Here is a 22500-nt window from a genome sequence, read left to right on the forward strand (position 1 = left end):
TAGCTACTGTATATAGCTACTGTATGTAGCTACTGTATATAGCTACTGTATGTAGCTACTGTATGTAGCTACTGTACAGTAGCTACTGTATACAGTAGCTACTGTATGTAGCTATCTATACAATATATACAGTAGCTACTGTATGTAGCTACTGTATGTAGCTACTGTATGTAGCTACTGTATACAGTAGCTACTCACAATGTAGCTACTGTATGTAGCTACTGTATGTAGCTACTGTATGTAGCTACTGGCAATATGTAGCTACTGTATACAGTAGCTACATGCAATCAACCACAATACAGTACTACTGAATATAAACTACTATGTAGGCTATTCAGCTACTGTATGTCGCTACTTTAGCGTAGTAGCTACGTATATATAGCTACTGTATGCTAGTATATACAGTAGCTACATACAGTATGCAACTATAATACTGTATGTAGCTACTGTATGTAGCTACTATGTAGTACTGTACAATGTAGCTACTGTATGTAGCAAGCTAGCTACTGAACTGCACTTTTCTCACACAGTTCGTACTGAATCAGGGGCTATATGATGTCGGTATCAAAACTACTGTTGGTGAAAAGATCCATTCCCACTATTCAGGACCCTCTCCCAAGCATGAAACGGTGAGTAAAAACAATTTCATAACGTAGATTACTAACAGAGTTGATAATTTCGTTTTTTCCTAATGGTTGGTTAGCTGGCTGGTTAGCTAGCTGGCTGTGGCACCGCTTAGCTAACATACCGGTTTATCCCTTGTAGTGTGTGTGGTGTGGGGAGTAGGTGCACATTATAACTACTATATACCTAGTTGGCTACTGAACTAACTAAAGTTAGTACTGTAGCTAAGTTAACTGTATAGTAACGTTTGCTGCAGCAAAACAACAGTATGTACGCTTCATTATAGTTTGTTTGTAATATTGTTAATCTGGGGCCAAGAGGAAACTAGAGATAGTCTGGGACTGATGTGTGAGTGCATCACATCGTCTTTTAGCAAGATGGCGGGAGCGTATCCTCAACGCGTATCCGGTGTTGGTGCTCGCCGGGTTCAAGTCCGTTTTAGGGGCAAAAACCCGAAGTCCCCTGGAGGCCCGACGCAGCTTTTCGCCCCACCCTGCTGTGAGACAGGCGGCGCAGCTTCGCCATTTGCAGCGTCTGATATACAGTATTTTCTTGGCGGGGGAATCTGGCAAGAAAGTACACTAATAATATGTTATAAACGATACAAATAAATGATTACCTTATTGATATACATGACCGATTCTGTGCAATGCGTCCCCTGCTTGCCAACCCTTTTGATTTTCCTTTCTCTCTCCCTTCTGTCTTCCTTGACAGACAGATGAGGTGCTTTTCAACCCCAACCCCAACAGTGGTAAGATATCATGAGAGCAAATTAATTATATAACAACATAATTCAAACCGCAACACACGGCTCAAGAAGCCGACAAATAGCCCTGTACGTAATTACCTCCGCTGAAAATCTACATCTTTCATAACAAGTGATCCACAGTTGTGATACACAAAACCCTAGGTTGAACAATGCCAAATCTTGCGTCGTATTGCTATTATTTTTATTAGTCATATTTCTATTATTATCTCTTCCTTTCTTGTTGATGAAAGTTTAATTAATTAATTAATATGTTACACTTAAAATGACTTTACATTAAACATTTATTTCTGTAAAAATACAGTTCAGGTCAGGATCGCTCTCTGTAGCGTACACACTTAAACTCGTTCATCACGTACTGGCGATTACTTCTACTGTCAGCATTAGCTACTGATGCCCAGTGTATTGTAAAGCCTAGAGCGCCCTCTGCTGACATGCTGAGCTTAGCAGGAACAACCTCACCCATTCAAACACATGTACTCAAATGACCCTGTGACCAGACAGAGATACAGAGAAGTAATAAAATAGTTTATTTATGTTTTGAGTCCTTGGGTTCTAATCAGTTCAAATATTAAAACGGGGGCTAATATTTGTCTGTCTTGTACAACACACCGGGTCACACATACATTTAGTAAATTGCTATTAAACATTACATGTTAATAAATAAATAAATTAAAACATAATTCTTTCATTCCACAGGCTATGTGTTGTCCCTGACCCAGCACCTTTTACTGAAGAGCTGCAGAAGATCACCATTCCAGAGGATCTTAGCGCTGAGCCAGTCAGAGCTCAGGTTGTTGCAACTGTTATTATCGGACTATTTCTACTACAGTTCATATCACTACTGAACAGTAGGTTCTGTCCGAGGTTTCTGCCTGGTAAAAGGAAGTTTTTCCTCGCCACTGTGACACCAAATGCTTGCTCTTGGGGGAATTGTTGGGTCTCTTTAAATAAAATTGAATTGAACACTTATATGCTTCTGTTGCCAATTGTTTCTCTGCTGTGGCCTTCACATGTCTTGGTGTTGTAAAACAGGAATTCAACTTTGGGCGGCATCCACTCACAATGTCCACATGTGCACCTGTAGTAACATTAAACAAAAATCAACATGACAAAATCAAATGAAGCATGAAACAGGAAAAGTACGTCAATTGGTTTAATTCAATGAAAACAATTTGAATGCATCTGTAAACAAAAAATCACTTTAATACTTGATCTGGGTGTTTTCACATATTTAGTACTGACTGGAGAATGTATATGAACATTATGTTTGAACATTACATATGAACGACATTGCGAAGACCGAGGTAAGAACATTAATATCTGTAGTAATTTCCTTCATATTCGTAAATTCTGGTACATTTTATGAAACTACAAACAAGGTCGTACTATACGCCAAAAATACACAGCCACCATACAACGTTAGCATTAGCCCCGAATAGCCACATCACTGAAGACACACTTGTCTAACGTTAGCTGACTATGTCTAAAGCGTTACATACTAAAATAAAAACACAATTAACTTACCACTCTGAAACGTCCTGCTGACCTCTTCTAAAAGAAATGAATTGGTCCTCTTCGCCTGAATCCTCTGAACTTGAGTATTCAGGCTCTAACTGGTAAGGTCTTGCAGATCCTGCAGCCATGTTCATAGTAGGATTCTGATTCCATGCAGCATTCTATGTTTATCTGTGCTTAGCCAATCAGAGCGTTCTATGTTTATCTGTGCTTAGCCAATCAGAGCGTTCTATGTTTATCTGTGCTTAGCCAATCAGAGCGTTCTATGTTTATCTGTGCTTAGCCAATCAGAGCGTTCTATGTTTATCTGTGCTTAGCCAATCAGAGCGTTCTATGTTTATCTGTGCTTAGCCAATCAGAGCGTTCTATGTTTATCTGTGCTTAGCCAATCAGAGCGTTCTGCTCTTTAGTTGTGGGCTGAACATTCCATCCAGCAGGGAATCCAAGCGTGTGTGGGAGGGGAGATAAAGGGCTCTCAGAAAAGTTTGGGAAAATCAACCCAACTCTTTTTTTGGGGTAACACTATTAAATTAGTGTTTAATAGACACATATAAACGGTACAAATCTAAGTTTGAGTGTCACCATATGGGACCTTTAATGTCTGAGTGTCATCTCAACACACCATCCTCTGTTATAATTCAAACCAACTTTAGATGTAAAAACAGCTCTATTACATGTGTTATTACATGTGTTATTACATGTTAACTGTCAGTCTGTGTGTTACTAGATGTGGTAATGCTGAGCCTCTCTGGGAGCTTCCTCTTTTTTCCTGTTTAAAGTTTACTTTCAATTTACACAGTTTGTGACGCAGTTTGTTCTCTCCGTGTGAAGCTCCAGCTGAAGGTAATTTAACTCTAATGTCTGTAATATAATATATCTGTAATATAATAATGTCTGTAATATATATATATATTTGTGTGTGTGTGTCTGTGTGTGTCTCTGTGTGTGTGTGTATGTGGGTGTCTTGTGATGGAAGTTTTTATTTCGCAGCAGAGTAAACAAATATCAATGATAAAAATGAAAACGAATAAAGACTGTTGAGAATTAAACCAAAGTCTGGTCTTTGAGCATTTATTATATTTTGCAAAATATGAGAATACAGATTCAAGAGTACATGCAGTACAACTGAATGAGCATTACTAAACTAAAATCTAAACATCACATCATCATATAGTCAAAACCTCTCTCAAGCCACCCCTCTAACTTTATCTTTTAGCCTGGCCATAGTTGAAAAGAGGACATCACAAAAAGTCAAACCATCCTCACCTTCCCCTCTGCTCTCTGTTCCCAACATTAGCCTAAACAACAGTTTATCTCAGGAGGCAGAATGAGACATGGTTTGTGGCCTTCTCGACTTTGTCTGCTAAAAAGTTAAACAAATGAGAAGCTAGAGTTTCTTAAACAAAAACCACTAGGCTAAGAGTTCATGGCTGCTGCTGTCCCTCTCTGGCCTTTAAGAGTCTAAGAGGAAGGAACAGCATTTTATGGAGGTTTAAAACAATCTTTAAGCAAATGGTTATAATCATTAATCAGTAATGGTTAAAATAAAATTTGCCACCACAGTCCACCCTTTTGATTACAACATAATCACACAAAATAAATTTTACTTTAAAAATTCAAACCTTATTTCTTAAAGATTCAAACATCAAACATATCTTAGAATTAATCACAAAATTCAACCTTTACTTCTTAAGATTCAAACTTATGGATATAATTGTCTATTGCTGAAATGCTGTTTTTGAAAGAGGTACAACATTTTTTTTTAATTTTAGCAAGCTTTCACGTCTAAGTAAAAATCATAAAACATAAAACTGTGTCTCACACAGTATCAGAATCGATGTCCTGGACCTCATCATCATACCTGGACATACGAAACAAGTCAGAGGACTCTGTATTCTGAAGTGCCTGATACTGTATCATATTTACCATGAAGATGGAGGAAATCATTTTCTTGACTAGTGGGATTATGCAGCATACACAGATCAGGAAACCAAACATCAAAGTTATTAGTGGTGCAACAAATCTAGCTAACCAAGCTTTCCACCCCCCTTGAAAACCCCAGGCCCACCAGTCCCATCCTGCATAGTGTTCTGGGACGTCCTGTGCTTTGAGATTAGTCAAATGTAGGTTCAAGTAGGATCAAAGAGACAGCATGTGGGACTAGCAGTGTGAGTGGAGCATATCCTACTATGTCACGTGATGCCGCCAAGGCCCTTTCAGCAGCTGCTACAGCCCTGAGACAAATCGGAAGGCCTGCTGCAACTGGATAGAGTTTTGCAGAGAAATAGGCCACTGGTATTAACCTGTCTCCATGCGGCTGCAGGAGAACAGATGTCATGCATCCTACGCGTTCATCCACTGTCTGAGTGAAATGAAGATTTGGGTTTGGCAAACCTAAGGTTGGGGGACTTTCAAAGGCCTTTTTAAGATCTACAAAGGCCTGCTCAGCCTCAACAGTCCAGGTTACCAAATTGTGTGCAGTCAGTCCCTTACCGTGTATCACGTCCCCTAAAGGTTGAACAAGTTCCGCGTATTTTGGGATGAAAACACGACATCATTTGTTTTTTCGTTACCGGTTTTGGTAGGGAAACAATTGCCTCGATCCGCGAAGGAGACAAGGTTTTCCCTGACCCCGAAATGTCATGTCCCAGGAAGTGGACCTCTTGTTTTACAAATTGCAATTTCTTAAGACTGGCTTTGTGTCCCTCAGTTGCAAGATGACACAATAGCGCAATCGTGTCTTGCTCACACAGCTCTTGTGTTGAGCTTCCAATCAAAATGTCGTTCGTGCATTGCAGCAGACTTGAACCTGGGTTGGTTGTGAAGCTCTCTAGGCTGTCGGCGCAGTGCGTCATTGTAATGTTCGGAGATTCAGTGTATCCCTGACAAAGGCGTGTGAAAGTGTATGGTTTTCCATCAAACAAGAAAGCGAACCAGAACTGACTGTCTTTGTCCACCGGACTGAAAAAAGCATTAGACAAATCAACAACAGAGAACCATTTAGCATTACTTTTAATTCCCTGTAGGATTGTGTATGGATTTGGCACATTTGGTGCGCGCGCATGAACAGCTGCATTGACAGCTTTCAAGTCCTGAACAAAACGCCATTCTGTCGGAATGCCTTTTGGCCGTATTTTCTTACCGGAAAAATCAGTGTTCTTACAGGAGAATCTGGACACGGAATTATAACTCCTGTAGCCAATAAGGAGTCAAAAACTGGTCGGATTCCATCAATAGCTTCCTGTTTTAACGGATATTGATGTTTCTGTGGTCTGTAGTCCGAACGTGGTATTATGACGACAGGTTGACAATTTTTAATCAACCCCACGTCATATTTATGTGTCGCCCAAAGGTGTGTTGGCACTTTGGCTAAAAGTGGTGAGACGTCAGTAGGTAAAATGTCCGTTTTACCGTGCAAAAATGTGTCTGTTGTAGGCGCAGTTTCACTCAATATATAGATACTGCGGATACAAGGCACGCGCCATGATAGAAGTTTTCTATAATTTCCTGTTGAGGGAGAATATGAAATACAGTCATCAGCCGTGTCAGTCCAGTCAGTCAGTTTCTCACAGGTCATGACAAAGTGTCCCGGGTCTGTCTCCTGGTCTGTTGGAGACAAAGAGAGAAGAATATGAGCTACAGAGTTAGAAATTCTGAAAAACTTTTTCTGTTTATCAGTCAAGGCTACCGTCACCGCGTAATGTGCGTGTTGCCAGTAGACGTAAGACAACTCTAGCTCGTCCTTGGACTGGTCAAGGAATTTGTCAACATATTCTTCGTCTGGAGTTGGGGAGACAAGAGAGATACAATGCATTTGCTGTGGCGTTCTTAGCTCTGCTAAAGGTGACACTAGTTGTTGTGCTTCTGTCAGGAGGTCGATAGCCTGACAAAGGTTAATGTCCCATAGAAATGTGAAGGAGTGTGTGCTTTTTGATTTTAACAAAAACATGTCAGCAAAAAGATGATTTTTGTCAAAACGCACAACCCTGAGGCCAGTGGAGGTAGGAATTACCCCTATACCAAAAACACACATTAGATCTCTTCCTAATAAATTTACCGGGCACACAGGTGAGAGCAAAATGAGCATTTTGCTCTTCTATCTGGGTCTGGATCTGTAGGATCTGTGTGCACACAAGTCATTGGAACGGCAAATTTCTCTGGCATTATCATACCACTTGCACTTCTAGAAAGAATTACCCTACCAGAAAGTTTTTGTTTTGGAAACAATGATTTTTTCAAAACCGAATTTGTAGCCCCTGAATCAACCAAGAATTCTATTTCCCTCCCCTGTATTGTCAACACTGTTGTAGGCAGTTTTTTATACACATCTGATGAATATATAGCATAAGTAGGCATTTTCTCTGCTAATTCCTTCTGTTCTATATGCTGTATTGCATCTAATATGTTTTGCTTATTGTTTGGGGATGGTGTAGGTGTTTGTGGTATGCAGGAAAGCATGTCTTCATTGCAAGCATTGTATCTGTGTCTGTGTGTGTGTGCATGTTACCCTCCTTAACAGAGCGTTTTTTTTTCTCCGTCTTTCCATCACCCACCGCCTGTCAATCTGCAAATTGCTGGGGGTCGTTGCGCTGTCCCTTGGACGAGTCCTTCTTGGGGTGGGGACATTCGCAGGCCCAATGCCCTTTCTCGCCACAGTTGTAGCAAGTGTCTTTGTCCACTACCCGTGTGTTGTCCCGGCCCCTGCCTCTGCCTCTGCCTTTTCCTCTGCCCACATTCCTTCTTTCTTGAGACATTGCTGCCACAGTTTTTATGAGGGTTAACTGTGCAGCATCACTGTTCTGTTGTCTTTTCTTCTCCGTCTTGTCTCTTGTGCTGGTCAGGATTTTCTCAGCATGTCTAGCATGTCTATCAATCTCCATCAGGGCTGAATCGGGCAGTCCAATGCAGGTTTTGTCCACTTCAGCTCGTATGTCAGGGAGCAGCCCACTCAAAAACACGTTTTTGAAATGAGCTTCCCATTCCGCTGTGTCTATCAAAAGTCTCAGAAAGCCGGTGCTGGAAGTCCTCCACCGTCTCGCCTTTATACTGCTTGGTGTTTGTCACACGTGTCATGTCGATTCTGTCTGGAAACACGGTCTCTAGTCCGGTGGAGTGATCATCCAGCAGGTCATTGTAGCCATCATTTGCTCTATTTGCGAGATTTGGATGGTGGAGGACTGGATCGTCGGTCTGGTCTTCGGGGAGAAGGTGTCGGATCTTTGCATAGGCCCCAGGTTTATCATCAGAAGACGTCGTATTTCTGGAACAGTGGGCAGAAAAGTCTCAATGAATGCCTGAAGGGCTATGGTAAATTGTGCACCAGAGTTTTTGCACGGGGGAAGGTGGCTTGTCGCTTGTCTAATGTCTAATTCAGTCCAGGCCCTATACACCAGGCCTATTCCCCCTCCTTTGTAGGGACTTGAATCATGGGAAATGCATCAGCTTCATCTCCGTCCTCATCAGTTTCCTGTGGGCCTGTGAGGCCTTGGAATACTGGCAATCCAGCGGTCGCAGCTGCTTCAGTGCGGCGGAGGAGTGAGATGAGCTGTTCCCGTGCCCGATCGCCTCTCGTCTGTCGGGTCGTTGGTACCGTGGCTGCTCTCTTCCTCTTCCGTGTGGCGGGGGTAGGATACGGGGGTGGAATGTCCAAGACCGGATCCACGATTTTCAAACTCGGATAGAGAGGAGAAAATGTCAGTGACATTGTTCATATCTTTTTCTTTTTTCTCTTTTTTGTTAGTATCAGTCATGCTCAGAAGTGTCATCTGTTTCTGCAACTGTTTTCTCTCTCTGTTATCAGCTTCTTTCATCCACACATTAAAACATGCCTTATTATCCTCAATTTGCTCTAAGACCTCTGTTTTAATTGTTTTCTTCCCCTTAAATTTTTTCTCTTCCTGCTCTAAATCTAATTTAAGCATTCTGAGCTTCGCTACACTCAGGGAACCATTTGGCGGAAAGCCAAAGCTTTTAGACCAATAAGATAGACACCGCAAACAATCCGGTCCATATTTATGACTCATTTCACCCACTATGGGTCCAGTTGCATCACTGGAACGGGAAATTTCATTTCCCATAATTGATTCTTGGACTTTATAGTATACTATGTCTTGCTCGATGTGATCGTCACCACACCGCGAGGTTATTTGTTCGGGAAACTTACGTGAAAACCCGTGTACAGCCCTGCGGACGAAATCAACTTAATAGTCAAATAACTTGACCTATTTAGTATGTTTTCGCCTTGTTGCAGTCTGTCTCTAAATAATCAAGAGGCTCTTTTTAGAGTAACGTTACGACCCAGACCGTCCTGCAGGTTTTCCTTAAAGGGTCCAGAACTTGTTTAGAGTATCGTTACAACCCAGACTGTCCTGCAGGTTGTTCTTAAAGGGTCCAGCACTCACTTAGAGTATAGACTATTTGTTTTTGCTCGGGAAACTTGTATGAAAAACCCGGTGCGACCCTGCAGTCAAAATCTCTTAAATAGTTAACTATTTTATTTACTCTGCAGTCCGCCTCTTTAATCAAGAAACGTGCTATCAGTTTTGTAGATTAATTCTTTAGGCCTTGCCTATTGTTCTGCCAGTTCTCTTACTGGTCTTGTCCGTCAATCAATTGTCTTATCACCATATGAGAATTCAATCATAAATTCAATTCAATTCAATTCAATTTTATTTATAGTATCAAATCATAACATAAGTTATCTCGAGACACTTTACAGATAGAGTAGGTCTAGACCACACTCTATAATTTACAAAGTAAAATATATATATAAAAAAGTATAAATATGTCCGTGTCTGCCAAAAGATGTCTTTCATAACCTCAGTTATGTTTTTGTTACCCAACATGACCCACAACACACATCTAAATACTCAGTCTCAAAAGTCTTCATAAGTTTCATTCGTTTGTTAACACAATACTAATGATTTTTGCAATTATTCATTTTGATATAATTGACCAGATATTGATTTTACAATCCAATTAAATTGTTTAATTTGGATCTTACCCGTGCTGCCAGAAATCTCTTCCTGTTCGTTTTACGGAGTGGAAAAACAGCTTGGAGTCCTCCGTGGTCCTGGCCTCCTTCTCTCTGAAATGTTTTTATTTCAAGGTATAGAGGCAGGCTGATCGTTGATCTCCTGGTTTGCAAGACTCCAGGCCCACGGAGTCCTCCGTGCCGCTGTTCGCAACCATCCTGCCGACAACGCCAAAATGTGGTGGAAGTTTTCTATGAAGCAGCAGAGTAAACAAATATCAATGATAAAAATGAAAACGAATAAAGACTGTTGAGAATTAAACCAAAGTCTGGTCTTTGAGCATTTATTCTATTTTGCAAAATATGAGAATACAGATTCAAGAGTACATGCAGTACAACTGAATGAGCATTACTAAACTAAAATCTAAACATCACATCATCATATAGTCAAAACCTCTCTCAAGCCACCCCTCTAACTTTATCTTTTAGCCTGGCCATAGTTGTAAATAGGACATCATTAGAAGTCAACCCATCCTTACCTTCCTCCCTGCTCTCTGTTCCCAACATTAGCCTAAACAACAGTTTATCTCAGGAGGCAGTAGGAGACATGGTTTGTGGCCTTCTCGACTTTGTCTGCTAAAAAGTTAAACAAAATGAGAAGCTAGAGTTTCTTAAACAAAAACCACTAGGCTAAGAGTTCATGGCTGCTGCTGTCCCTCTCTGGCCTTTAAGAGTCTAAGAGGAAGGAACAGCATTTTATGGAGGTTTAAAACAATCTTTAAGCAAATGGTTATAATCATTAATCAATAATGGTTAAAATAAAATTTGCCACCACAGTCTGTGTCTGTGTCTCTGTGTGTGTGTGTTTGTGTGTGTGTGTGTCTGTGTGTGTCTGTGTGTGTCTGTCTATCTGTGTGTGTGTGTGTGTGTGTGTGTGTGTGTTACTAGATGTGGTAATGCTGAGCCTCTCTGGGTTCTTCCTCTTTTTTCCTGTTTAAAGTTTATTTTCAATTTACACAGTTTGTGACGCAGTTTGTTCTCTCCGTGTGAAGCTCCAGCTGAAGGTAATTTAACTCTAATGTCTGTAATGTATATATGTATATATATATATATACATTTGTGTGTGTGTGTGTGTGTGTCTGTGTGTGTCTCTGTGTGTGTATGTGGGTGTCTGTGTCTGTGTCTGTGTCTGTGTGTGTGTGTGTGTGTGTGTGTGTGTATGTCTGTGTGTGTGTGTGTCCGTGTGTGTGTGTTTGTCTGTCTGTGTGTGTGTGTGTGAGTGTGTCTGTCTGTCAGTCTGTGTGTTACTAGATGTGGTAATGCTGAGCCTCTCTGGGAGCTTCCTCTTTTTTCCTGTTTAAAGTTTACTTTCAATTTACACACTTTGTGACGCAGTTTGTTCCCTCCGTGTGAAGCTCCAGCTGAAGGTAATTTAACTCTAATGTCTGTAATGTATATACATACATACACAGTACAGGCCAAAAGTTTGGACACACCTCATTCAATGTGTTTCCTTTTTATTTTCATGACTATTTACATTGTAGATTCTCACTGAAGGCATCAAAACTATGAATGAACACATATGGAATTATGTACTTAACAAAAAAGTGTGAAATAACTGAAAACATGTCTTATATTTTAGATTCTTCAAAGTAGCCACCCTTTGCTTTTTTTGATAACTCTGCAAACCCTTGGTGTTCTCTCAATGAGCTTCATGAGGTAGTCACCTGAAATGGTTTTACCTTCACAGGTGTGCTTTGTCAGGGTTAATTTGGCCTGTACTGTATATATATATATATATCTATATATATATAGATATATATATATATGTGTGTGTGTGTGTGTGTGTTTGTGTGTGTGTCTGTGTGTGTCTGTGTGTGTGTGTGTCTGTGTATCTGTGTGTGTGTGTCTGTGTGTTTGTCTGTGTGTGTGTGTGTGTCTGTCTATCTGTGTGTGTGTGTGTATGTGTGTGTGTCTGTGTGTGTGTCTGTGTGTGTGTGTGTGTGTCTGTGTATCTGTGTGTCTGTGTGTGTGTCTGTGTGTGTGTGTGTGTGTCTGTGTATCTGTGTGTCTGTGTCTGTGTCTGTGTGTGTGTGTTGTGTGTGTGTGTGTGTGTGTGTGTCTGTGTGTGTGTGTGTGTGTGTGTGTCTGTGTGTGTGTGTGTCTCTGTGTGTGTCTGTGTGTTTGTCTGTGTGTGTGTTTGTATCTGTGTGTGTGTGTCTCTGTGTGTGTGTGTGTCTGTGTGTGTGTATGTGTGTGTTTGTGTGTGTGTGTGTCTGTGTGTGTGTATGTGTGTGTTTGTGTGTGTGTGTGTATGTGTGTGTGTTTGTGTGTGTGTGTGTGTGTGTGTATGTGTGTGTTTGTGTGTGTGTGTGTGTGTGTGTGTGTGTGTGTGTAGTTGAGATCTAAATGAAGGCTGAGTCTGGGGGGGTCTGAGCATTTCTCCTGATGTCAGTAAACACACCTGGAGATTAAAAAGTGGTGTTCCTCTCTTTCTAACAGGACCCAGACCCTGCTGAACCTGAACCCAGCTGTGTCCATGAAGAGAATGGAGAATGGAGACACCACTACTTTACTTTAAAAAATAAAAAAGAAGCCAGCCTGAAATGGAGAGACCAACTAACATGGAGGAGGGGAGAAATAAAAGAGAGAGGCTACTTGAAATGACGAATAGAAGGGGGTGAGTTGTTCTGAAACCTCCAGCAAACTAGAAGTAGTGTTGTCTCATTGGGTGTGTGGTCTTCTTGTAGAGGGTCTCTGTGTTTCCAGCCCACTGTAGCCTGTCGTCCAGGTGCACTCTGGGATATCTATGCTCCTGTTTTCACCTGGTGGCCACCGGTATACATATACAGTACATATATGTTTATGGAAAGATATTATTGTAGTTAATGACTGAAATGAGAATGTTTTTGCAAAATATTTTCCTGTGTCACTCAAAATATCTCTGTGGTTAGACAACATTTTGAAATATATATTCTTTTAAATATTTTTTTAATTCTGATTTTAAAAGATATTTTTATTGAGTTTTGGACAGAAAGTAAAGCATTATTGGCATTTAATTGTTAATATTTAATCCAAAATACATATTCTGATTAATACTATATTTTATACAGGGAGACTTTACCTGAACATGTGACCCTCAATAAATGTGTTTTATTCTCAGGACCCAGCAGAGACCAGAACCTGAACCTGAACCTGAACCTGAACCTGTACCTGAACCTGAACCTGAACCTGAACCCAGCTGTGTGTCCTTTAAGAGCGACCAGTCACATCAAGGCCTCATTCACATTAAAGGAGAGCAACCCTCGGCTGAAAAGAGGTAAGCTGTTAATATTATTATATTACTGATTCATGTTTCAACTTTTATGTATTCAAAGAAGTTTTTGGAGTTTATTTTCAGCATCTTTCTTCTTAACATATTTTTATATTCTCACATCTGAAAGTTGTCCAGTTAAACCAGTCTTCAACTCTTGACTTTAGGTAAATATTGGATTTGTTTTGGTCCAATATATTCTCTGGTCTTTTAGCTTTTTAACCCAGTTTGTATAGTTTAATGAACTTCTTTGTGTTAATCTTGTTTTAGTTGCTGCCTGTATCTCCAGCAGGTTTTGGGTCTGAATACTAAAAAGTGAATTTCCATCCCTGTTGGTCTTACTCTCTGTGTAACAGGATCCATCAAAGACCAGACTCTGCTAAACCTGAACCCAGCTGTGTGTCCTTTAAGAGTGACCGGTCAAACGTTTGCCCCATTGACTTTAAAGGAGAGCAACCCTCTGCTGAAAAGAGGTACGCCATTAATATTATAATATTGCTGATTCTTGTTTCAGGTTTCTTGTATCCAGAGAAGGTTTGAAATTTATTTACACCATCTTTCTTCTTAACATATATTTATATTCTCACATCTGATAGCAGTCCAGTAAGACCAGTCTTAAACTGTAGATCTCAATTTAATATTGGACCCAGTTTGGTACAATATTATCTGGTCTTTTAGCCACATTAAAAGCATTTAAAATCTCCCATAGCCATAGGGTAGGCTAAAAATCATGACTGGCAAAATTCTTCCCAAATGTTCTTCTCCAACTGGGAATACCAGGGGGATGCTTGGGATACAGAGCCTCAGAGTGCCCCTTCCAGGGTAACTTCATCTGCAAATCCCCCCTGGAGAACCAATGACCCTTGGTAAGTGTTTGTGTCATCTGGGTCAGGACACCATGAGAAGACTTCTCCCATATGAGTCTGGACGCTTAAGGCCAAGTTTCAGTGAGTGGGTTCATGACCAGATTCCCCCCCAAGTCTCCTGACCCAAATTGGTCAAAACGCAAATATCTTCCCAAATGTTGGATGTGGGTTTGCCAGTTGGATGTCAGATCAGAAGTCAATAAGGGGAAGCAAAAAAAGGGAACCACCATCCAACAGTATCCTCAGTCCAGGTCAGCAGTTCTCCCCGACTACAAACAGGCCATCTAAGCTCTGCTTCCCCCTCCTGAGTCAGCTGATGGTTTGCCAAAATCGTTGAGGCCAATAGGTTTTTCACCGTTGACTCCCCAAACTTCTTCTACCTACAAATGTTTGGCTCCATGACCACAGAAGCTGCAGACGTTCTGGCATCATGATACCAGTCTGCTACTTCAGGAGTCCTTTAGGCCAACCATGTTGTAGCCCTTGTTTACTTCTTAGTTATTTATGTTGATTCACAGTTGGGTCAGCAGTACCACCAACACTTTAATCTCAGGGGAAGACGTCTGATTCTATGTTGTAATCACCATTTTAAGTCACAGGACCTTTACCTTGTGTTTGTCTCTGTGTGGCTAATGCTTCCTGATTCCTCCACAGAGTAGACCAGGACAGCTCAGACCTTCCCAGTGGTCAGTCTGCCCAGGAGCACCAAACACACCAGGACTCTATATTTATGGTCTGTACATGTACAACTGCTTTTACATCTATTCCGTTAACAAACATCTCCATGCTGCACTTTTCAGACCAGTGCGTTGTCAGGCTGTCCAACATGGATCTGATGTTTGCTTCCATGATTTCAGTTTGATTTTGTCATTCATATAATTTTTCATTCAGGAAGGAAGTCCAGCTGGAGTTTGTAAGCGTAAACTCAAATCTCACCTAAACAAGAAGTTCCAGTGTAGGTTTGAGGGGATTGCTAAAGCAGGAAACCAAACCGATCTGAATCAGATGTTCACAGAGATCTACATCATAGAGGGAGGGACTGCAGAAGTACATGAGGAACATGAGGTCAGACAGATTGAAACAGCATCCAGGAAACCAGACAGACCAGAAACAACAATTGGACGAGAAGACATCTTTAAAGCCCCACCTGGAAGAGATGAACCAATCAGAACAGTGATGACAAAGGGAGTGGCTGGCATCGGGAAAACAGTCTTAACACAGAAGTTCACTCTGGACTGGGCTGAAGGCAAAGCCAACCAGGACATCCAGTTCACATTTCCATTCACCTTCAGAGAGCTGAATGTGCTCAAAGGGAGAAAGTACAGCTTGGTGGAACTTGTTCATTACTTCTTTAGTGATACCAAAGAATCAGGAATCTGCAGGTTTGAAGAGTTCCCGGTTGTGTTCATCTTTGACGGTCTGGATGAGTGTCGACTTCCTCTGGACTTTCACAACACTAAAATCCTGACTGATGTTACAGAGTCCACCTCAGTGGGTGTGCTGCTGACAAACCTCATCAGGGGGAATCTGCTTCCCTCTGCTCACCTCTGGATAACCACACGACCTGCAGCAGCCAATCAGATCCCTCCTGAGTGTGTTGACATGGTGACAGAGGTCAGAGGGTTCACTGACCCACAGAAGGAGGAGTACTTCAGGAAGAGATTCAGAGATGAGGAGCAGGCCAACAGAATCATCTCCCACATCAAGACATCACGAAGCCTCTACATCATGTGTCACATCCCGGTCTTCTGCTGGATCACTGCTACAGTTCTGGAGGACATGTTGAAGTCCATAGATCGAACAGAGCTGCCCAAGACCCTGACTGAGATGTACATCCACTTTCTGGTGGTTCAGTCCAAAGTGAAGAACATCAAGTATGACGGAGGAGCTGAGGCAGATCCACACTGGAGTCCAGACACCAGGAAGATGATGGAGTCTCTGGGAAAACTGGCTTTTGAGCAGCTGCAGAAAGGCAACCTGATCTTCTATGAATCAGACCTGACAGAGTGTGGCATCAATATCAGAGCAGCCTCAGTGTACTCAGGAGTGTTCACACAGATCTTTAAAGAGGAGAGAGGACTGTACCAGGACAAGGTGTTCAGCTTCGTCCATCTGAGTGTTCAGGAGTTTCTGGCTGCTCTTCATGTCCATCTGACATTCACCAACTCTGGAGTCAACCTGCTGTCAGGAAAAGAAACCTCATCATGGCTGCCTAAAGTCTTCAGAGGAAATTTTAAACATCTCCACCAGAGAAAACAAACATCAACTCAGTTCTACCAGAGTGCTGTGGACGAGGCCTTACAGAGTCCAAATGGACACCTGGACTTGTTCCTCCGCTTCCTCCTGGGTCTTTCACTGCAGACCAATCAAAATCTCCTACGAGGCCTGATGAAACAGACAGGAAGAAGCTCACAGACCAATCAGAAAACAGTCCAGTACATCAAGAAGAAGATCAGTGAGAATCTGTGTGCAGAGAGAAGCATCAATCTGTTCCACTGTCTGAATGAACTGAATGATCGTTCTCTAGTAAAGGAGATCCAACAGGCCCTGAGTTCAGGAAGTCTCTCCGCAGGTAAACTGTCTCCTGCTCAGTGGTCAGCTCTGGTCTTCATCTTACTGTCATCAGAAGAAGAACTGGATGTGTTTGACCTGAAGAAATACTCTGCTTCAGAGAAGGCTCTTCTGAGGCTGCTGCCAGTGGTCAAAGCCTCCAAGAAAGCTCTGTAAGTGGGATTTATTAATAATAAAATCCTCTGATATCTTTCAACAGGAGAGAAAAATAAATAACTTGTTACCTTCCTGTTGTCTCTACAGACTGAGTGACTGTAATCTGTCAGAGAGAAGCTGTGAAGCTCTGTCCTCAGTTCTCAGCTCCCAGTCCTCTAGTCTGAGAGAGCTGGACCTGAGCAACAACAACCTGAAGGATTCCGGAGGGAAGCTGATCTCTGTTGGACTGAAGAGTCCACACTGCACACTGGAGACTCTCAGGTCAGGATTCATTAACCCATTCAACTGATGACCATTTTAAAATCTGACTAACTTTAGTTGATAAACAGCTAATATGTAGCTTTGTGTCTGCTGATACGATCAACTTCTGCAGTAGTTATTAATTATATAATTATTAATTTCTAGACTCAGAGTTACCTTCCATGAGGATTTTTCATTGTTTACTTTTGTTGTTAAATTATTAAATAGAACAGATTATTTAAAATGTTTATTATAAATCTGGACCAAAATGTACCTGGACAACAAACTTAAAAGAAACACATGGCTCCATGTGTTGACAGAGGGTTCCTGTGTGTTGTTCTATGTGTTTGCAGTCTGTCTGGCTGTCTGATATCAGAGGAAGGCTGTTCTTCTCTGGTCTCAGCTCTGAGCTCCAACCCCTCCCATCTGAGAGAGCTGGACCTGAGCTACAATCATCCAGGAGACTCTACAGTGAAACTACTGTCAGCAGGACTGAAGGATCCTCTCTGGAGACTGGACACTCTCAGGTACAAACACTGATGAACAAAAAGGAGATATTTATGTAGGAAGTTTTAAAGGAGAACATCTCCAGGAACTAAAATGATAACTCCCTATTTGCCCGAGCTTGTTGTATATGACAAAAAATAGAGCAAAACTGCATCTCTGTTTAATATTTTTAACACTCTGGCCATCACGAGGGTGTCTTTGTAGCTCCTACAGGAGGTTTTCTATCCCGCCTGGAACTTGTGCTTTTTTTCGGGGTCTTCGAGCAATAAATCCAAACTCTTACATCCAAGATTGATCCACTTTATGTCCATAATTCATGAATTTTTGGCCGCCAATTGCCGCTAGTTCTGATGCTAACCATCCATTTTGTTTCCCATGATGCTTTGGGAGACGCTTGTTTTTGTCTTATAAACCAATGAAAGGCAGGTCCGTCACACATTAGGCCCATATAAGGCCGTCAATATGTCATCCGAGGGACAACAAAGATTGTTTATTTTGAGGAGAGATCACTCGAAGTCAGAATAGTAAGATGTGACCAAGTATCATCTATTATCTTTCTACAGAGAAGAATGACATCATTTTGCACTGGATGACTCCAAATACATAGGACAACGGTTTTAGACAACACAAATGCTTGTGTAGCATTGCTGTGTGTGTGATATTGACATTATTATTTTGAGGATTGGCATAAGTGAATATCATGAGGGCAAAAGCGTCTGGAAATTTACAATTTTCATCTGTATAAGTTATGTTTATGTTATGTTATGTTTACTCCTGTGCTCAACATGTGTTTTTACAAGCTTTTTTAGAGAATAAAACCAGACGGAGACATGAGTCCATGAATGCCTCAGGCTGTGGCCGGGTTGGCTCAGTGGGTAGAGCACACCGACATATATTTAGAGGTTTATGCCTCGACGCAGAGGTCCATGGTTTGATTCCAACCTATGACGCTATCCTGCATGTCTTCCCCCTCTCTCTCACCTGTCCTGTCCATTAAAGGGGTGATAGAATGCAAAACCAGTTTTACCTTGTCAGTTTGGAGGGTAAATAGGACATTCATAGAAGCTCAAAATGTCATTGACACCTCTTTCCTTTGCAAATCTCACAATTTGAAATTGCTGCTGAAAACGGGCAAATCTCAACAAAGCTAAAAGTTGACGTCAACTTCTCAACTCTTCCTCATCTGGCTTTAGTCTCTAGTCTTTGTCACGCCCTAACATTTGCATAGGATGCACCACTGACCTGAGGTCAGCTTAGTCTTCTGAATCTAGGTCACGCAGATCTCTGATATTCCATTACTAAATTCACTTCTGAGACTTTTTTATCAGAGAAATCAACTATGTAAGCTCAAGAACGTGCCTGCAGAGATTCACTCTCCGCTAAATTTCCCCACGCTGACTAGCTACAGGATTAGTTGTGATTCTTTGGTGGAGGTTACAAACATTACAACAACACTAGTTGTAATGAAAGTGTTGAAACTTTGCATTTTGTCTCCGCTGTTTTAGGCGCACTGCAGCCACGGCTGGGCATGTCACAGAGTGTCTGTGTGTATAGCTCTGTGTGTGTGTGTAGCTGTGTGTGTGTGTGTGTAGGTACGTGTCTTTGTGTAGCCCCGTGTCTGTGTGTGTGTGTGTGTTTGCATGTAGCGCTGTGTGTGTGTGTGTGTGTTGTTCGCTCAACCAATCAGCGCGCAGCTCATCTAAATATTCATGAGCATACCATATTTGGAAGAAAAGCTGTCGTTCCAAATAGGGCCAAAACACAGGGATGCATGAGGACCCATAAAATATCAACCGGGACATTTTCCACCCAACGAATGTTACATACCTTATTAGGAGACCTTAAGGAACAGTGTGAAATACCCTATATAATCATTCTATCACCCCTTTAAAGGCGGAAACGCCCAAAATAATAATCTTGAAAAAAATGCCTCAGGGTGCAGAGGGTTAATAATATTTAATAATATTTAATAATATTATAATATAATATTTCTTCTTTGTCCATCCATCCATCCATCTCCCGCTTTCCCGCTTATCCCGAGATTGGGCGGGGGAGCGCTCAGCAGGGGACCCCAAATACTTTCCTTCCGGACAACATTAACCAGCGCCCGACTGGGGTATCGGCGTTCCCAGGCCAGGTTGGAGATATAATCCCTCCACCTAGTCCTGGGTCTTCCCGAGGCCTCCTCCCAGCTGGACGTGCCTGGAACACCTCCCTAGGGGAGGCCGCCCAGGGGCATCCTTACCAGATGCCCAAACCACCTCAACTGGCTCCTTCGTACGAGAACGGCGGCTCTACTCCGAGCTCCTCACGGATGACTGAGCTTCTCACCCTATCTCTAAGGGAGATGCCGCCACCCTCCTGAGGAAACCCATTTCGGCCGCTTGTACCCTGGATCTCGTTCTTTCGGTCATGACCCAGCCTTCATGACCATAGGTGAGGAGTAGGAACGAAAACTGACCGGTAGATCGAGAGCTTTGCCTTCTGGCTCAGCTCTCTTTCGTCACAACGGTGGCGATAGGTGGAATGTAATACCCGCACTCTGCTCGCGATTCTCCGCCAATCTCCGCTCCATTGTCCCCTCACTGCGTGAACAAAACCCCAAGGTACTTGAACTCCTTCACTTGGGGTAAGGACTCATTCCCTACTCGGGAGAAGGCATTCCATCGGTTTCCTGCTGAGAACCATGGCCTCAGATTTAGAGGTGCTGATCCTCATCCCAGCGCTTCGCGGCTTCGACTGACCAACCGATCTAGTGAGTGCTGAAGGTTACAGGCTGATGATGCCATCAGGACCACATCATCTGCAAAGAGCAGCGATGAATTCCCACCCCCCAGCACTACAACCCCTCCCACACCCGACTACGCCTTGATATCCTGTCCATAAATACTACAAACAGGATTGGTGACAAAGCGCAGCCCTGGCGGAGGCCAACCCTCACCTGAAACGAGTCCGACTTACTGCCGGAACCGGACACAGCTCTCACTTTGGTCGTACAGGGATTGGATGGCCCTGAGTAAGGAACCCCCTCACCCCATACTCCCGCAGCACCTCCCACAGTATCTCCGGGGGACCCGGTCATACGCCTTCTCCAAATCCACAAAGCACATGTAGACCGGTTGGGCATACTCCCAGGCTCCCTCCAGGATCCTTGCGAGAGTGAAGATCTGGTCCATTGTTCTTCTTTGTACCAGATAATAATCCCTCCTTAGTCCCTCCCTCTTTTAACAGTAGGGAGTTTGACTGATGACAGCAGGATTTCTCTGTAGTTTGGGGGACAGTGAGTGACAGAGCCAGGTCTACACCAGGTCTCTTGGAGGATGATGATGTCTGTGTCTTTGGTGTTGTCTTTGAATTCAGGGCTTTCACTTTTACATCCAAACAATGAAGAGTTAAGGCCCTGAATATTCCACATGGAGTTCAGTAAATGGCTTCATTGTTGGCAAATGCAATATACAATATATAATATATAATACAGGCCGGCTGGGTGGAAGCTGCTCCGTCTGTTGGTGCTGGGGGAAGGGTTCCTTTGTGGCGTCCTAAAGCCACATCTTTTAATGTCTTTGTAAAGGTGCTGATGGTATCTTTGCAGAGGTGGACAATGTCATAAAGGCTGTGAATGTTGAGGGTAGGGTGGTGGGCCAGGTGGACATTTGGCATGAGGGCACATCCACGGGAGATCTCAGCATTTATCCGGTGGATGGTGTCAGGATGGAAGTCTTTTCGTGGGAGGATGGTAGAGATTATAATTTTTGATAAGGGGAAGGTCCGTGTAGCCTTCTGTGCTCCTCTCTTCATAGACTCTGATACCCTCTCCTGCTGTAGTCTCAGGTCATTGGTACCGGTGTGGATGATGATGTGACTAGGCTGACCCAGCTGGAGGGCATTGTCAGTCCTGGGGCATTGAATTATGGTGCCTTTTTGTCCGGGGAAAAGCTGGTCCTCATTCCCATTAGAATCTATAAGGATAATGATCTTAGCATCGCTGGTTTTCTTTTGCTCTCCAGATGTTTTAGGCTTGTTGGTAGTGGCCTCTATGTGGGTCTGTGGTGGAGGGGGTGGGCATTACTGCAGGTTGTTGTGATGGTCTGGTGTTAGTCAGGGTGGAGGTGGAGGGCTGTGGTTCAGGTTGAGGGGGGCTGTTGATGGTGATGGAGGGTTGTGGTTCAGGTTGAGGGGGGTTGTTGATGGTGATGGAGGGTTGTGGTTCAGGTTGGGGGTTGTTGATGGTGATGGAGGGCTGTGGTTCAGGTTGAGGGGCTGTTGATGGTGATGGAGGGTTGTGGTTCAGGTTGAGGGGTTGTTGATGGTGATGGAGGGTTGTGGTTCAGGTTGGGGGGGCTGTTGATGGTGATGGAGGTTGTGGTTCAGGTTGGGGGCTGTTGATGGTGATGGAGGGCTGTGGTTCAGGTTTAGGGGGCTGTTGATGGTGATGGAGGGCTGTGGTTCAGGTTGAGGGGGCTGTTGATGGTGATGGAGGGCTGTGGTTCAGGTTGAGGGGGTTGTTGATGGTGATGGAGGGCTGTGGTTCAGGTTGGGGGGCTGTTGATGGTGATGGAGGGTTGTGGTTCAGGTTGAGGGGGGTTGTTGATGGTGATGGAGGGTTGTGGTTCAGGTTGAGGGGGCTGTTGATGGTGATGGAGGGTTGTGGTTCAGGTTGGGGGGGCTGTTGATGGTGATGGAGGGCTGTGGTTCAGGTTTAGGGGGGCTGTTGATGGTGATGGAGGGCTGTGGTTGGTGATGGCAGGCTCTCAGACTCTGGAGCTGCTCCTTGAGGCTGAGGATGGTTTGCTCTCTCCGGTTCAGCTCCTCTCTTACAGCAGTCAGCTCTCTGCCCATGGCCTGTCTGTCCTGCTGTAGCTCCTGGACCTCTCCTCTTAGCTCCTGTATGGAGGCCTTCATTTCGTTCCTCACCTGGCTGATCTGGTCTCTTAGCTGCTGTGTGGATTCAGTGGTCTGTTTAGAA

At 43.0% G+C, this 22500-nt stretch overlaps 2 protein-coding genes and 1 long non-coding RNA gene across 4 annotated transcripts in view; all 3 read left to right on the plus strand.

The window, feature by feature from the left end:
• The window catches only part of LOC120571016 (NACHT, LRR and PYD domains-containing protein 12-like), a 68590-nt gene that overhangs the window by 12359 nt on the left and 33731 nt on the right, over positions 1–22500 (plus strand). The window contains exons 5-6 of the mRNA XM_039819699.1: positions 16875–17048; positions 17381–17554. Of these exons, the coding sequence (XP_039675633.1) occupies positions 16875–17048; positions 17381–17554 (348 nt within the window). The remainder of the gene's footprint in view (positions 1–16874; positions 17049–17380; positions 17555–22500) is intronic.
• Positions 527–2533, plus strand: LOC120571451. The gene is made up of 3 exons (XR_005641230.1): positions 527–629; positions 1339–1375; positions 2090–2533. It is a non-coding gene; the product is annotated as an uncharacterized LOC120571451 (long non-coding RNA).
• On the plus strand, positions 11159–16665 carry LOC120571448 (procyclic form-specific polypeptide B1-alpha-like). 2 transcript variants are annotated; one of them, XM_039820389.1, is made up of 5 exons: positions 11159–11308; positions 12384–12561; positions 13045–13200; positions 13551–13667; positions 16633–16665. In XM_039820389.1, exons 2-5 carry the CDS (start codon positions 12488–12490, stop codon positions 16634–16636), a joined length of 351 nt encoding a protein of 116 aa, XP_039676323.1. In that variant the 5' UTR covers positions 11159–11308; positions 12384–12487; the 3' UTR covers positions 16637–16665. The 2 variants fall into 2 exon arrangements, with proteins under 2 accessions (XP_039676323.1, XP_039676321.1); XM_039820387.1 differs by lacking the exon at positions 16633–16665 and adding an exon at positions 14952–15084.

Source organism: Perca fluviatilis, chromosome 13, assembly GCF_010015445.1.
Source record: "Perca fluviatilis chromosome 13, GENO_Pfluv_1.0, whole genome shotgun sequence".
NCBI classification, from domain to species: domain Eukaryota; kingdom Metazoa; phylum Chordata; class Actinopteri; order Perciformes; family Percidae; genus Perca; species Perca fluviatilis.